At 36.2% G+C, this 16,772-nt stretch overlaps 1 protein-coding gene and 1 pseudogene across 1 annotated transcript; one reads left to right on the forward strand and one right to left on the reverse strand.

Moving 5' to 3' along the window:
• Positions 1–8,304: 8,304 nt before the first annotated feature.
• LOC128508888 (uncharacterized) lies at positions 8,305–8,423 on the forward strand (annotated as a pseudogene).
• A 1,491-nt stretch (positions 8,424–9,914) lies between these two features.
• LOC128508771 (acylphosphatase-2-like) lies at positions 9,915–16,647 on the reverse strand. Its single transcript, XM_053480245.1, has 4 exons — positions 16,566–16,647; positions 16,173–16,189; positions 12,888–12,997; positions 9,915–10,171 (listed from the first exon to the last, which is right to left on the reverse strand). Exons 1-4 carry the CDS (start codon positions 16,636–16,638, stop codon positions 10,057–10,059), a joined length of 315 nt encoding a protein of 104 aa, XP_053336220.1. The 5' UTR covers positions 16,639–16,647; the 3' UTR covers positions 9,915–10,056.
• Positions 16,648–16,772: the final 125 nt, after the last annotated feature.

Raw genomic sequence — 16,772 nt, forward strand, 5'->3', positions numbered from 1 at the left:
CGAGTCATCACGTTTATCCTGTCTTTGTTAAACTGTGTATCCCACAGTTATATTGCAGCTCCTGTGACTCAACTGCAATTTGCTTGGGTACTAATACATATGGCATTTTGCTAAAGTTTACTGCATAATGGTTCTAATTTAAGAGACTGATCTACATGCAGGCTCTTTATTTCGGCAGAGGCTAATCTCAGCGTTGTACTATTGTCCGTGTGAAACAATTTACATTTCGGTCGTTAATGTAGCAGCCAAGTTGTCATGGATGTCTTATAGTTGCTTAGCAACTCCTGCCTTTCCAGAAACACTCAACAGGTATATGTGGATGCACCCTGTTGAGCACTACTGCTAACAGAAATATCAGCCACTATAATAATTATACCAATAAGTCTACCATTCTTAAATGAACCTTGTTTTTATATTCCATTTAAATAATATATTTATAAATTATTCAGATCAACATATCACATACTGTATGTTACACATACTGTATAATTCAGCATATAACATTTTATCATACTATCTACACAACAGTTACAGAGAAGCATTTATGCATCACTACAGCAGACAAGTTGAAAAGCTACTCAGCAGCACCTGGTTTATTGGTTTATATCTTTTGCATCATGATAATATTTATAGGTTATTTTAGACCATACTGTATCTCTAACAAGATTTGAATAATAGAAACCCAAGGCCAGCCTAAAAAAATCCTTGGGCTTCTAATATTGTAATCAGTGGAAATGGAGTTACAAGAAAAGCTGCAGCCGGTAACCTTAGCCATCATTTAGAATCATTCAGGTTGATTCATGAAATTTCTTCCAAATCTTCAGTCGTGTTGAATAGGCAGGGGTGTGTGCTGAGTTTTATTTCTCCTGTGTAGGGCTGCTTTGTGCAAAGTCGTTGCTATGGCCACGATACAGTCTCCGGGGCTCCTGTCAGTAGAGAAAGGTCTGTGAAGAAGAGGATGGCCAGCAAGAAAAAAAGAAAAAAAAAAAAAAGAAAAAAAAAGCCTGATTTCAGGCAAGAGAAAGTGAGCGGGTGGGCGGATGTTTACTCACTCTTGCACTCACTCGCAAATTCATCTTTCTGCCCACGTTTGGTAGCCAGGGGCATCTAATAGTATGTGAGTGTAATCAGTTGTTCTGTTCGGAGCAGTTTTAGCTGTACTCCGTGTAGGAAAAAGTGCAGATGTCATACAAAAGAAGACTGTTTAAAGTCACAAAAATGATTGACCTGTGTATTTTTTAAAAGTCTGTGTTTGAGCTCAGTGTAAACATGGGTTTGAATAGAAGAAAAAAATATTTTGGGGTCAAAATCCTGTATATACTGGGTAAATCAGTATCGCCAAGCAAAAAAAAAAAAAAAAGGCAACAAAAAAACCTGAATGAACCTAGATTGCTCAGCTTCTAATCCTATGAATCAGATGGACTGAACTTTTATACACAAATTATTGTAAGCTGTCAACTTTAAAAAGTTTTTAAATTTCAATGACACACACAATTAAGGATTGTTTTTTAAAGCTAAGTCATTTCATATTAAAAGCATTAACTATAGAAATATTGCATGCAATATGAATAGATAAATAAATAAATGCATAGTTAGGATCACAGGGTCATGTTTTGTATAAATCAGTTTTATTTGCCACTTTTAATCCTGTGCAAACTTTTATAGCTTGGCTGGTATGTCTCAAGCTGCGAAGCACCCTATAACCCCTAATGTTGCACCTTTACCCTTACACACTGGCTTTTCCAACATGTCATTGGGGAGAGCTCTTTGGTATGGTATGCGAGAAAACTTCTGGCCCTCCATTTGATTTATTTATTTTTTTTAAAAGAGAGAAGTAAATTATTTGCTTGGTTTCCATGAACACCTGGGTAGAGTATATGCTTTTTTTCATTTGTTTCCCTTTACTTAATGCACATTTAATTAACCTATGTAATTCAACTCCAGATTCCTACATTTTTACACGAGTATAGACATACGTATGTCAAAATAACTGTTACTTTTATGTCTAAGAAAGTATTTTTTTCTGCTGCTTACTTTACATTTTAGCACTCTTGAGCTTTGCCTTTTCTGCTATCAAATCAACTCTGCCTGATAATTTACATTTAATTAATATTCATCAACATATGCTCAATTTGGCAAGGAGAGTAGTTAGTAGTTACCGCTGCTGCCTTGCATCTCTAGGGCCCAGGTTTGACTCTAGCCCCGAGTCTGTGTGCATGGAGTTTGCATGCTGTCCCCATGCGTAATGGGTTTCCTCCAAGTACAAAATCCAAAAGCATGCAACTTAGGCTAATTGTCGGTCCCAGATTGTCTCTGGTGTGTGAATGAGTGTGTGATGGATTAGCGCCCCATCCAGGGTGTACCCCACCTCGTCTCCTGCCTAAGTCTCCTGGGATAGGCTCCGGGCCACCCGCAACCCTGTAATGTTTTCACTTTCTTGCTTATGGTCTATACCGCTTTACGCTGTATAGAGGATAAAGCGGTATAGACCATACGTAAGTAAGTGGGAACATGTGCACAAGAGTATAAACCAGTGCTTCTAATGCTGTTTCCAAAACCAAATGTGTAAACCTTGCAGATTTATTTATTTTTTTTCAAATTTAGCTTATGCAAAATTTTCCACACAACTTAACTCAAAGTTAGATGAATGAGGCCTAAATTGTGGAGAGTCATTTTTAAAGCACATCACACTTTAATAACCTTTTCCCTTCCTTTCCGCCCACACACTGTACTAAATCCTGGCAGTCCCTATCACAGTGTGTTGTGAGAAAAAAACCTATAGAAGAATAGACTGTATTATGATGTGTAACAGTGTGTATGCTGTGGACTCCATTGCCTCAAGGCCACTTTGTTATTTGTTAACTGGGTCTTTGGGATCAACCCCCTCTCAGACTTCCCATGAACTCAACTAGACAATCGCTGTCTCTCACTAGTGTGTGATCTTTGCTTGTTTTTGTCAGTTATATTTCGAACTCATACAGCTTGAATTCCTACCCTTTTTTTTTCAGTGTGCAGCATCATCTCACCCCTTCCTCTTAAATACCCCTCCAGTTGCTACAGTTCAATACTACAGCGCCATGGTTATCAGTACAGTAACGTAAAGTATGATTATATTACATAAGCTCTTGTTTCAAGGACTTATCCAGTCATCTCCATGGAAACCCAGGCACTCAGATGAATACCATGAAACAGACAAAAGCTGGAGGGTGCAATCAATGGTGGATTGTGGTTATGTAACTGGGACAGATTGGCACTCACATCTCTCTATAGCCTTTTCACTACGCATATAAATCCTGTGGTTTTTGGCTTGCTCAAATCAGACTTCTTATTTCTGGAAACCAGTAGGATAGTAGGCATAAGAGGCTCCCTAAACTGTGGGAAAATATGGAAATATGATCATGGCCTGAGGTTTTAGTACAAACATTAATCAAACTGTTAAAAATATCAATGGAGAAGATTTTGCCTCGCCCAAACATGGCATTGGAAGAATTGTGGATTTAAAATAATAATAAAAAGTTATTTTGAAAGATACAAATTTTAAATGTAAACTTGATGAGAGCTTTTCATCACCCAAACACAAATTTCTACTAAATTATTTAACATTTCCAGATCAGAATAAGCAGTTGCTTTGGCTTTCCTCGATTTTAATGAATTCACCAATCCTGGTCAACTCTGGAAATCCAAGGAAGTGGAGTAGCATCTGTAAGCTCATGTATGTGGACAGGCATTCAAACAAATGTGTTACACCGCTTTTCTATTGAACTAAACTACGCGCGCCAGCCTTTAATCCCCACGTGCATAAGTGAGCCTTGGCCACCAATGACCTTGTTCACCGGTTTTCCTTCCTTGGATCACTGTTGGTATGTCCTGACCACTGCAGCCTGGGAACATCCCACAAGAGCTGCAGTTTTGGACTGCTTTAACTATTACAATCTGGCCCTTCTTGCTGTAGCTACATTTTCAATATCTTGTTACATGTGCAGCTAGACTTAAACACAGAACACAGAACAAATAGGGAAGCGTAAGAATTTAAGTCACTTTGACAAGGGCTAAATTGTGATGACTAAAGGACAAAGCAACCTCCAAAAATGTAGCGATTGTCGGATGTTCCTGGTCAGGACATACCAAAAGTGTTCAATAATTTTTTTTTTGTTTTGTTTTTTGCAAATATATATATATATATATATATATATATATATATATATATATATATACAGTATATAAGAGGTCTGATTTGAGCAAGCCAAAAACCACAGGACTGTACTATTTTATGTTTATCTAATTTCTTAAACTGTTTTATTTTAATTTTTAATTATGTTTTTATTAGTTTTAATTAGTATTTTATTTTAATTTTTAATTGAATTTTAATTAGTTTAAAGTTTTGTTGCAAACTGCATTCATTTTTATTTTAAATGAAATTTAAGTTAAAATGTATTAATGCTATTATTTTTTATTTCATTTCATGTTTATTTTATTTTCTTCTATGTAAAGCACTTTGAATTACCACTGTGTATGAAATGTGCTATACAAATAAACTTGCCTTGCCCTGCCTATACAGTATATATATATATATATATATATATATATATATATATATATATATATATATATATATATATAGAGAGAGAGAGAGAGAGAGAGAGAGTTTGACTTTATGACAAGTTAACATGCTACACAGCAGCTGGACTGTCTACCACAAAAGAGGCTTGCCCCACCTTTCATTTCAGAATTGAATATTAAAAGAAATAAAAAAATAGAAAATTATACTGCGGTCTACTATTATATTATCATATATATTATATAATTATATTATATTATTATTATAATGACAGGTACAGTCGGTGTAAACCTTCACCTCCTCTTCCTTTCTCTACTCCCCCTCTTCTCTATCTCCATATAGACTAATTGGGCTCTAACAGAAAGGCAAAGGATAGTATAGAATGAAGCTGTACAACTATTTTACGTTGACTGTGATCCGTCTAGACTGCACTGGTACTGTTTTCCAGGTACTTATCAGTCTACTTTCTTTTGCTCTTATACTGACTACCTGTTAATTTTCTCTCCATCTTGTCCACCACCTCGTCCAGAACGTGGCCCAGACCAGGGAGATGACTGATTAGGGCAGCAGCATCAGAAACAGTGACATTAGGAAAAGCGACAAGCTAGTCAAGAAGACTAGCTCGATACTGGGGAATCCCCTGGAGTGCTTGGAGCTTCTAGTTAAGAGAAGGATGCTACACAATCTGTTAAGCATCATGGAGAACACCTCACATCCCCTGCACAACCTATTGGCTAAACACTCAGAAAGAGAATGCTTCAGCTCTGCTGTGACAGAAAGAACGCTACAGGAAGTCTTTACTGTCAACTGCGATTAGGCCGTACAATAACTCTGCTCTATGTCAGGAGAGGGATCTCCTTCTGTGACATCACTATAAAAATTGTCATGTACATTGTGTTCTATTCTGTATTCATTAACCCTACTGTTAATCTATTAAATTCCCATCAATGCACCTTAATCTACAGTCTATTACTGTACAGTAGGCTGTCCACGTGATGGCTTTTTCATTTTCTCTTTTTGTTCATATTACAACTTGTTGGTGACCTAATGTACAGTTACTTAGTGTAAGTTTCCATCTGTATATACTATCATAAATGTTTACAAAAAACAAGATATTCTTATAATTTTGCAACATTGTACCTCATTAATGGATCTTATATTCTCACCTGACAACACTATCATAAACAATGTATCATAGTTTTTTTTTTTTTTTTTTACTTTTTTTCTATATTTCTTTATCATTATCATGATATTTTATTTTTAATAATAAGTTTTCTTTTTTTCTCATTGTGAGCTTTAATTTTGTTGTACACAATATTTGCTTGTTGTATAATATGTGATTATTAATTTTTTTCTTTGGTATTAAAAATGATCTATCTATCTATCTATCTATCTTTCTGTTGTCTGTCTGTCTGTCTGTCTATCCATCCATCCATCCATCCATCCTGACCAATACAGCACAACATAGATCACTAACTACAGTAAACTGAATGCATGTACTTGAAGTAATGATAATGCTAGCTTGTATAGAGCAGAGTGACATTTGTCTGATAGACTATAAGAAAGGGCAGCAGCTGGTGTACCACAATCCATATGCAAACTAGGCAAAGTATTTCAGCAGAAAATACTGTACATTGTAAATCAAAATTTGCTGCTTACTCTACTTAAAAGTTTCTTTTTTTTTTTGGAAACAGCTTGCAATTAAAAACTTTTAATACATTAAAATAAAATTTATTAGTTCACTGGACACAAAGTTATGATGTCTTATTACCCTTAAAATGTATATGTCAACAAATAAATTTGATCCACAAAATTAAATAGGCTGTGTTTATTTAATCATGAAGATTTTTTTGCCCTGTAGCTTGTATAAGTGTGTACTTGTGCCCTGCTATGTATGGAAGACAAAACTATGGATAAGTGTTTTTAATCATGTAGACATCTTTTTTAGCTTAAATAAGCACAGTTTATTTCATTGTGTGAATAAAAATTATTTGTTGACATAAACATATATTTTGAGGGTAGTAAGGCATAATAACTTTATATTATTTGTGCTAACCATTTTTATTTTAAGGCATTAAAAGTTTTTGAGGGCAAAAAAAAAAAAAAAACACTTCCAAACAACCATTTCAAACTCAAACTGCCTAATGTTTTTAACAAACGAACCAGTGCCAGTTAAGTGTTAAAAGTTAATTATAACAACCTTTACGAATAGAGGTTAATATTCTGGGCTATCACCCATTCTGAAGAATGCCTACAGTATGTGTTTAAAATTTTTGTGTGACTTACTCCACATAACTCTACTGTACTTTTCCTGATTTTCAGACTTTCTTCAAAGTGCTCTTGGCTCACTCTGCACACTCAAAAATCTAAAGTGAGGCTTAAAATACACATTTGTGGAGAAAAACATGCAAGTTTTTAGCAAATTACTTACTGACTCATCGTTTATACCACTTTATTATGTATTCGGGGTCACAGGGGGGCCTGTAGCCTATCCCAGGAGACTTAGGGCACAAGGTGGGGTACACCATGGACAGGGTGCCAATCCATCACAGGGCACACACACAATTTGGGAATGCCAATTAACCTAATCTGCACGTCTTTGGACTGTGGGAGGAAACCCACCAAGCACAGGGAGAACATGCAACTCCATGTACACAGAGACAGGAATCGAACCCTGGAGGTGCAAGGCGACAGTGCTAACCACATCACCATGCCGGTCTTGTAGCAAATGAAAGGAAACAAAAATATTTGTGCATCTTGTTGTATTAGTTTATGGAATATATTTTGGCTTTGTAAATCTCATGCTGTATGTTATCGGGTCTTATTTTACTTTTATGGAACTCATGATATAAAATACTGTATGAAACAAAAATACTTCTATATCAGTACTAGGATTGAGATGAAAGGATTAGCTGATTGGAGTTAGGGGTAGATCAGTGGTTAAGGTGTTTGACGACTTATAAGGAGGTTCCAGGTACAAACCCCAAGTTGTCATTGTTGGGCTTTTGAGCAAAACCCTTAACCCTCAGATGTATAAAGACATAAAAATGGCATCTGCCAAATACCATAAATGTAATGTAAAATGATTGTATAAAACTTCACATACAGAGGTTACAGTCTTACTGTAATAACCTAATTTTATTGTCTCACATGCGACAAAACCAATGTAGATTGTAGATTTTTATAAATATTAATTGTATGAATGTGTCTGTGACTGTATGGGCACACAAACATCCATGTGCTCTGTTATTTTATGTCTTATAAAATGGAAGAGTTTATTAATTATTATTATTATGATTATTATTATTATTATTATTATTATTAATTTCAAACCAAACAAGTCTGATGAGCTTGTCTGATCTCTGAAGCTGATCAGGCTCCTGATTGGTTATAGTACTTGGATGGGAGACCACCTGGGAATATCAGGTGCTGTAAGCTTTTCAGTTTTCTGCATATTATCGTTTTTTTCTTTTATTATGACTACATTGTTATTATGCAAATAGGCCTTCCTTTAGACCAGATTTCACTTATGGCAATAACAAGTCTGACAGCGCCTGAACATGTCCGATACTGGAAACTAAGCAGTTTTGGGCCTGATTAGTACTTGAATGAGAGACTGCCCAGGAATTGCTCATGATGTAAGTGTTTAGGTTGTATTGTTCTTATGTTTATTTTTTAAGATTTATTTATTTTATTCAATACTGCATTGTTATTGTTCAAATAAGCCTGCCTTCAAACCAGCTTTCGCTTACGGCCATACCGGTCTGAGAGTGCCTGATCTCGTCTGATGTTGAAAGGAAAGCAGGCTCGGGCCTGGTTAGTACTTGGATGGGAGGCTGAGTGGGAATACCAGGTGCTGTAAGCTTTTCAGTTTTATTTCTCATATTGTTTTTCTTCTTCTTATTATTATTATTGTATTGTTATTGTTCAAATAGGCCTCCCTTCAAACGAGCTTTTTCATACTGCCCTACCAGTTTGAGAGTACCTGATCTCATCTGATCTTGGAAGCTAAGCAGGCTCGGGTTAGTACCTGGTTAGTACTTGGATGGAGACCGCCTGGGAATACTAGATCCTGTAAGCTTTACATTTTCATTTTATTGCGCTGTTTTTTTTTTTCATTTATTGTATTTTTTTTTTCATTTATTACATTGTTTTTTTTTATTTATTGTTATTGTTCAAATAGGCCTTCCTTCACTGTGAGTGAGTGTTATTTGCGCTGTATGTACCACGGTCCATATGCAAACCTAGCAAAGTACTTCAACCGAAAATACTGTACACTGTGAATTTTTTATTACATTTTTGTTACAAAATTACTTACTGCCCTCAATATTCATGTTATGTCAACAAAAAAAATTTTTCACACAACCAAATAGACTGTGTCTTTTGAATCCCTATGTGTATTCATTTGTCTAAATAAATTAATAACTACACATCCTGTAACTCTAATTTTCTCAATCTGCCCCTTGAAATAGCTAAAGTAAAGCTTAAAATGTATGCAGAAACATGTGAGTATGTAGCGAATCAGAAGAAACACAAACATATTTGTGCATCTTGTAGTATTAATTCATGGAGTATATTTTGGCTTTTCAGATCAATTGTTTATTTCTGGGAAAAGAAATAAATATGCAATAAAATATGCAATAAAAATACTTGTATATCAGTACTAGGATTAAGATGCATAATAGGACCAGCCAATGGTATAAAACTTCCCTTAGCCAGCTTATAGTCCAATTAGTCTTATACAACCTCATTTTATAGTCTTAAGTGCCACAATTCCAATGTAGATTGTAGATTTTTATAAATAAACTCATAGTAGAACTGTATGCTAGTTCATGTTATTCAAAATAGCGCTGGATTTTTCCCACCAGTCAAAAAGGGGAAAAAAAGAATAAATAAAAGAATGAATGAACGAATGACTGAATGAATAAACTGATATTATTACATGATGAACTTGGGTAAACACAAACACACATTAAAGCGAGATCGCACAGCATCAAGCAGCATCCTATTGCAGCAACACACTATTAACTTATACTACTATTTATCACTATTAATATTACTGAACATTCTTTTCTTCTATTCATTTTCTTATATAAACTGAAGAATTTTTGTTCAATGTCTAAATTTTTTTTCAGGGTTTGAAAGGATTTATATTTAGATGCTATATCTAGTGTAGATGCAATTAAGAATGTTTTCAATCCCATATATGAACACAACCACAGCCCCCCCCCCCCCCCCCCACCCCCACCACCACACACACACACACACATTAGTATAAAACATTATGCACTGAAGGCCACAATAAAATTTTTTTTTTTTTTTAAATAATATAGGTTTATAATGTTTTGAGCACAAGAGCAATTTAAAAATGTGTTTTCTTAACAGATTGATTTCTTGAATATCATAATATAGTGGCTGATCATATATTGTGAAATTAATACTAATGGCTTTACAGAGTGATGCATGCTAGTAACAGAAATGGTGGTTTGGTTTGTACATCAGAATCGGGTAGAGAAGCCAGATATTTCCAGCTTGGGGATGTTCTTCTCATTTTTGAACACAGCCCGAGCGATGCGGCTGCCGGGGCTACCTACTTTACTCAGCCATATCTTCCTGTGGAGAAGAGCAAAAAAAAAAAAAGGAATTTAAGTGAAAGACATTTGCTGTAAGTTGTTAAGGATGCAATGGTAGCCCAGTTGATAATGCTAGAGAACCTTTGGGTTTTAAATCCCAGAACTTCTAGACTGTCATTGTATCCTTTAGATCAATCACTTAACCCTTCACCTCTTTTAAGTATGCTGAATATCTGTTTCCTAAACTCACATTTCAGTCTTGCCTAAAAAAGAAATATATATGCTGGTATATCTCATTTGAGGTTGTTGCGACATCGGTGATAGACCAATACAAGAGGTATTCTGTACGCCTTTCCAATAGCATGCACTTTGAATGGTTTAAATGTTTTAAATAAGTGTTTAAAATGTCAATACTAATAGATTTGATTGGTCACCTATTGGCAGTGAAGTTCTTGGATCCCAATCCAACCTAACCAACCTATCCAACCTAACCCCGTTGCATGGATATGACTAAGAGAAAGTGGAATGTGATTCAGTGAAGATGGGTTGCAGCACTCAGAACCCTTTTTTTTTCTCTCTATGCCATCTAGAGTCCAAATAAAACATTACATCATGTACACTGACCAAGATGAGTTCAGGACAAAAAGGCAAGTCTTAAATCTGTCAGTCAGTGCACACGCCTTTTAATTGGCTAATGATTTAGTGTCACTCAATATAAGAAGTAGCTCAGTGATTAAGGTGTTGGACTGTTGTTTGGAAGGTTCTAGGTTCAAACCACAGCCCCACCAATCCCCTGCTGTTGGGCCTTTGACCAAGGCCCTTAAACCTTAGATGTATAATGAGTCCAAATGTGAGTCTCTCTGAATAAATGTGTCCGCCAAAGGTCTAAATACTCTGACCATCAACAACCAATGAGGTTAATAAACATGGCTGTTGGCAAATTGATTTAACTGTAAAAAAAAAAAAAAACAAAAAAAAAAAACATTTTAGTACTTGGTAGTACTTTTAGTGTTGGACAAATATATATCTTTTTTTTATTTGTTAGTTATTCTCTTCTCTTGCTATTTTAGGCATATTTGCTGCCCGATGTGGGTCACAGGGCCTCTGGGAAAAATAGCTAAAGTAGTCCAGTTGAGCAGTGGGCTGCATCCTGAAAAGTTCCACCAGAAGCCTCAAGAAAGGCAGAAATGAAATAAGCACACAAAGTGACCCTGTCAGTATAATGAATAGCAAGGTGTGTCTTTAAGCCATCTGCTGGTATTTGGAAAAAAATGTTGGACATTGTGGTCTCATATTTACATATTATAATTTTGACTCATCCACTCCAAAAGTTAGCATTATGTATTATTTTTTAAATAACTTACAAATGAACAATAATGGAACCCTATTTGGTAAAATAGCTCGAAATTCAGTTGGGTAAAATGGAGACCAATGTATACATCAACTAATATGAGACATAAGCCAGTATTGCACTGAATAATATACAAAGGTATACTGATTGTAGCCTGGCGTGACACAGGCCAAAATCAACTGTGAGAAAAAAAAGACTGAACTAGGAATTCAAGCACCACTGGTCACTGGTAAATAAGAGATCGTTTGCAAGGCATAAGACGTCATGAACGTTTTGTAAGGAGATGTTTAATTTACATTAAAAAAAAAAGACATTTAATTTAGCTTGAAATAATACAGACATTTTTTTTTATTTGTATCATTTTTTCATTATTATTAAGCTTTCAGAAATATGGAATGGTTATGAAATAACTATTGACATTTACACCTATTACAGTTTTCTTATATTCTTGCAGGTAGAACAATGTATATGCACATGCCTGTGTAGAGGACAGACTTGCATATGTACCTTATAAAATAATACAATTACAAATACTAAAGTAACTTTCATGCATTTATGGTTTGCATCCTGTCAGCTAATGATCTGAATGTACTGAATGACCAGGTTAATACATCAATAGAGACTTTCTTCCCTGATGCCGTAAGCACATCCCAGGATTCAAATTGTGAAAATGTGGTTCTGTGAGCATAAGGAATCATTTTCACACATGAACTGATCACCACATTGTGTGCTGTAATCAAAGATAAAGGTCACTGAATGAAATCTTAGAGTGTGTGACATTTTTGGCCAGACAGTATATATAGAGACCTGTCTGATGCATCTTGTTGCCGTCACTTCTGATTGGATACCACTATCTGCTGCCTAAAATGGCCCGAAACAGTCTGCTTAAATGTTCATTTGATAATTGAGAACGATTCCACTTTATAACATAAAGATAGTATGGGATTAATTTCCTGTTTGCACCTCAGAGCAGTTATAAAAAGGGTTGTGTTATAGTGGCAGAGCTGGGTTAGTGGTTAAGGTGTTAGGTGTATAGTGTATAGTGCAATAAATGTAATTTGCACTGGGTATGGGTATCTGCCAAATAGAGTAAGTTTATTTATATTCTCACTATCTGGTATCACCCCAATAAGCATTAGCTCCCTTTCGAGTCTGGTTTCTCTCAAAGTTTGTTCCTTGCCACTGTCACTTCCAGCTTGCTCATTAAGGATAAACATTTTTTAATTTACATCCAGAAACTCTTGCTGACTCGACAATGTTCAAGTGCAATACAAAGAATGAACTGGGTTGAATTGAATAATCTCAAATTAAGTTAAATATGTGCTACTTAAGACCCGATAATAATCTAATCAGGCATACATGGTAGTCTTTGTACTGTATATTATACTGCATATATAGAACTTACATTTCATTGACCAAATGACGTGGTCCCTGTACCTGTCCCACCACTGTCCCTTTGTTTGTGTTCTTCACCCAGCCAACCACACCAAGACTGAGACCCTTCCTCTCTGAGTACTGAGACACAGAAAGAGTCACACAGACAGGTTTTTATTATAATCATAAATGTATTGTCATGTGAAATATTAAATATTAAACCAGGGTTTGCAGTGGCTGCTGTCACCTGAAGTCGACCGACAAAATTTTCAGTTAAAACAAAAGTTGAGTTTTTTATTTATTTATTTTTATTCCTTTTAAACCAGTTTGGCCATTTTGCTAGTATATGGTTGCTATGGTATTTCAGGTGGTTACTTGTGTGTTGCTATGTAATTACTGTTATATGGTTACTGCTAATGTGGTATTTAGGGTTGCTAATTACATGTAGCTATGTGGTTGCTATGTGGTTACTATTATACAGTATGTGGTTAGTGCTAATGTGGTATTTAGGGTTGCTAATTACATGTTGCTATGTGGTTGCCATGTGGTTACTGTTATACAGTATGTGGTTAGTGCTAATGTGGTATTTAGGGTTGCTAATTACATGTAGCTATGTGGTTGCTATGTGGTTACTATTATACGGTATGTGGGTAGTGCTAATGTGGTATTTAGGGTTGCTAATTACATGTTGCTATGTGGTTACTGTTACAGTATATGTAGTTAGTGCTAATGTATTTAGGGTTGCTAATTACATGTAGCTATGTGGTTGCTATGTGGTTACTATTATACGGTATGTGGGTAGTGCTAATGTGGTATTTAGGGTTGCTAATTACATGTAGCTATGTGGTTGCTATGTGGTTACTGTTATATGTGGTTAGTGCTAATGTGGTATTTAGGGTTGCTAATTACATGTTGCTATGTGGTTACTGTTACAGTATATGTAGTTAGTGCTAATGTGGTGTTTAGGGTTGCTAATTACATGTAGCTATGTGGTTGCTATGTGGTTGCTATGTGGTTACTGTTATATGTGGTTAGTGCTAATGTGGTATTTAGGGTTGCTAATTACATGTAGCTATGTGGTTGCTATGGTATTCCAGGTGTCTTATTTCTCATAGCTATGTGGGTGTTAAAGTATTCCAAGCAGTTACTTGTGAGCTATGTGGTTGCTATTACTATTTCAGGTGGTAACTTATGTGTTGCTACTTGATTTCTATGGTAGCTAATTAGATGCTGCAGAGTGGTTGCTATGGTATTCCATGTGGTTACTTGTGTGTTGCTATGTAATTGCTATGGTATTCCAGGTGGCTAATTACATGTTGTTAAGTAGTGGCTATGGTACTCCAGACAGTTACTTATATGATGCTATTGGGTTGCATGGTATTCAAAGTGGTTACTTGTGTGTTGCTTTGTAGCTGCTATGGTATTCCAGGTGGCTGATTACATGTTGCTATGTGGTTGCTATGGTGTTTCATGTGGTCACTTGGCTGTTGTTATGAGGTTGCTATGGTATATCGAGTGATAAATTACTTGTTAAGTACTGTAGTTGGTATGATATTCCAGTTGGTTGCTTGGCTGTTGCTACTTACAGTAGTATTCCAGGTGGATAATTACATGTTGGTATGTAGTTGCTATGATATTCCAGGAGGATATTTACATCTTGACTGATGCTATAAGGTTTCTATGATATACCAAGTGATTAAGTACAGGGGTTGGATAATGAAGCTGAAACGCCTGGTATTAGACCACAATAATTCATTAGTATGGTGTAGGGCCTCCTTGTGCGGCCAATACAGCATCAATTCTTCTTGGGAATGTCAGATACAAGTCCTGCACAGTCGCCAGAGGGATTTTAAACCATTCTTCTTGCAGAATAGTGGCCAGGTCACCACGTGATTCTGGTGAAGAAAAACAATTCCTCACTCGCTCCTCCAAAACACCCCAAAGTGGCTCAATAATATTTAGATCTTGTGACTGTGCAGGCCATGGGAGAAACTTCACTTTCATGTTCATCAAACCAGTCTTGCTGTGTGTATTGGTGCATTATCATCTTGATACACTGCACTGCTTTCAGGATACAATGTTTAAACCATTGGGTGCACATCGTCCTCCAGAATGGTTCAGTAGTCCTTGGCAGTAACACGCCTGTCTGGCACAAGTATTGGGCTTTGGGAATGTCATGATATTGCAGCCCAAACCGTCACTTATCCTCCCCCATGCTTCACTCTGGGCATGCAGCAGTCTGGGTGGTACGCTTCTTTGGGGCTTCTCCACACCCTAACTCTCCTGGGTGTGGGAAAGACAGTGAAGGTGGACTTATCAGAGAACAATACATGTTTCACATTGTCCACAGCCCAAGATTTTTACTGTTGGCCCATTGAAACCGACGTTTGGCATTGGCACGTGTGACCAAAGGTTTGGCTATAGCAGCCCGGCCATGTACATTGACTCTGTAGAGCATTTAATGAACAGTTTTGGTGGAAACAGGAGAGCTGAGGTGCACATGTAATTCTGCAGTGAGTTGGGCAGCTGTGGTTTTATGTTTTTTGGATACAATCCAGGTTAGCACCTGGAAACCTGTATGATGATGTCCCTTTCAGACAGATTCCTCTGGCGCCCACAGTTACACCTGTTGTATGTGGTTCATCCTTCTTGGTGGTATGCTGACATTACCCTGGATACCATGGTTCTTGATACATTACAAACACTTGCTGTCTTGATATGTCACCCATATTATTTTAAGCAAAACTGTGCTATTACTCTGCTAATTAAACCTTCACACTCTGCTCTTACTGGTGGAATGTGCAGTCAATGAAGATTGTCCACCAGGCCGGTAAAATTTAGCCATGAAACCTCCAACCCCTGTACGTATTTTTAAGTAGTGGACACCAGGTGATTGCTTAGCTGTTTCTTTGAGGTTGCTATGGTATTCCTGGTGGTTGCTTAACTGTTGCTATGGTACAGTATTTCAGGTGTATAATTACATGTTGCTATGTGGATTTTATGAAATTCCAGATGGGAATGTCAATGAAAATACATTTCCTTTCATTCTGCTGTTAAATTACCTATATTTTTTAAGATTCCATTAATAAATGCTTGTGATACTTGACTACTATTAGAAACCTCTCTGAACAGTGGGTTGCGGTTAATAATCTGGGACTAAGCAGCGTTCCCATGCTTAGTTCTCGGGTAACATGGGTTGGCAGCCCTGCTACAGACCCTGTTTTAAAACAGCAATGAGCAATATAATACTTACACTAGCAATATGTCTACATGAATTGACACAATAATTTTTTTTATTCTACTGAGATTTACTTACCATTCGAAAGCAGACACCTGTACCAAAAATAAAAAAACAAAGACTTAGAGTAAAGAGTCAAGATCATGTAAACCTGTAAGAAGCACACAACTTAAGCAACTTTCAATTACATGATACAAAGTTTATAAAACTATTATTTACAATAATAATGTGCCACCTGCCATGAATCACTATAATGTCATGCAAACCAGCCTGGATATAAACCTGTACAAGTCTATAAACTTAATTTACCCCTTTTTTTCTAGGTGGTATAAGCAGTCACATAACAGTGATCCATTTTTATCTAAGCAAAGGTCACGAATGTTTATATGTAAACCGAGTACAAGATTAAAATCTTGAGCTGTACAAATCAAGAAACAGCCATTATTAGCAAAAATAAATATCAGTCAGTACCCTGGACATAGCCAAAAATCTCAAAATCCACAGAGCAGAGATCGCTGTCACTAGAGCCAGTTTCACCAGACATTGTGTATGCTAAGCTGCACTTGGGAAGACTCTGGATCAAGTTACTTCAGGCCTTGGACTGGATCACTAAACATATTTAAAGAGCAAGTCCCTCTGTTAAAACAGCAATCAGATCCTATTGTATTATTATTTTAT

Source organism: Clarias gariepinus, chromosome 20 (assembly GCF_024256425.1).
Source record: "Clarias gariepinus isolate MV-2021 ecotype Netherlands chromosome 20, CGAR_prim_01v2, whole genome shotgun sequence".
In the NCBI taxonomy this organism is placed as follows: Eukaryota; Metazoa; Chordata; class Actinopteri; order Siluriformes; family Clariidae; genus Clarias; species Clarias gariepinus.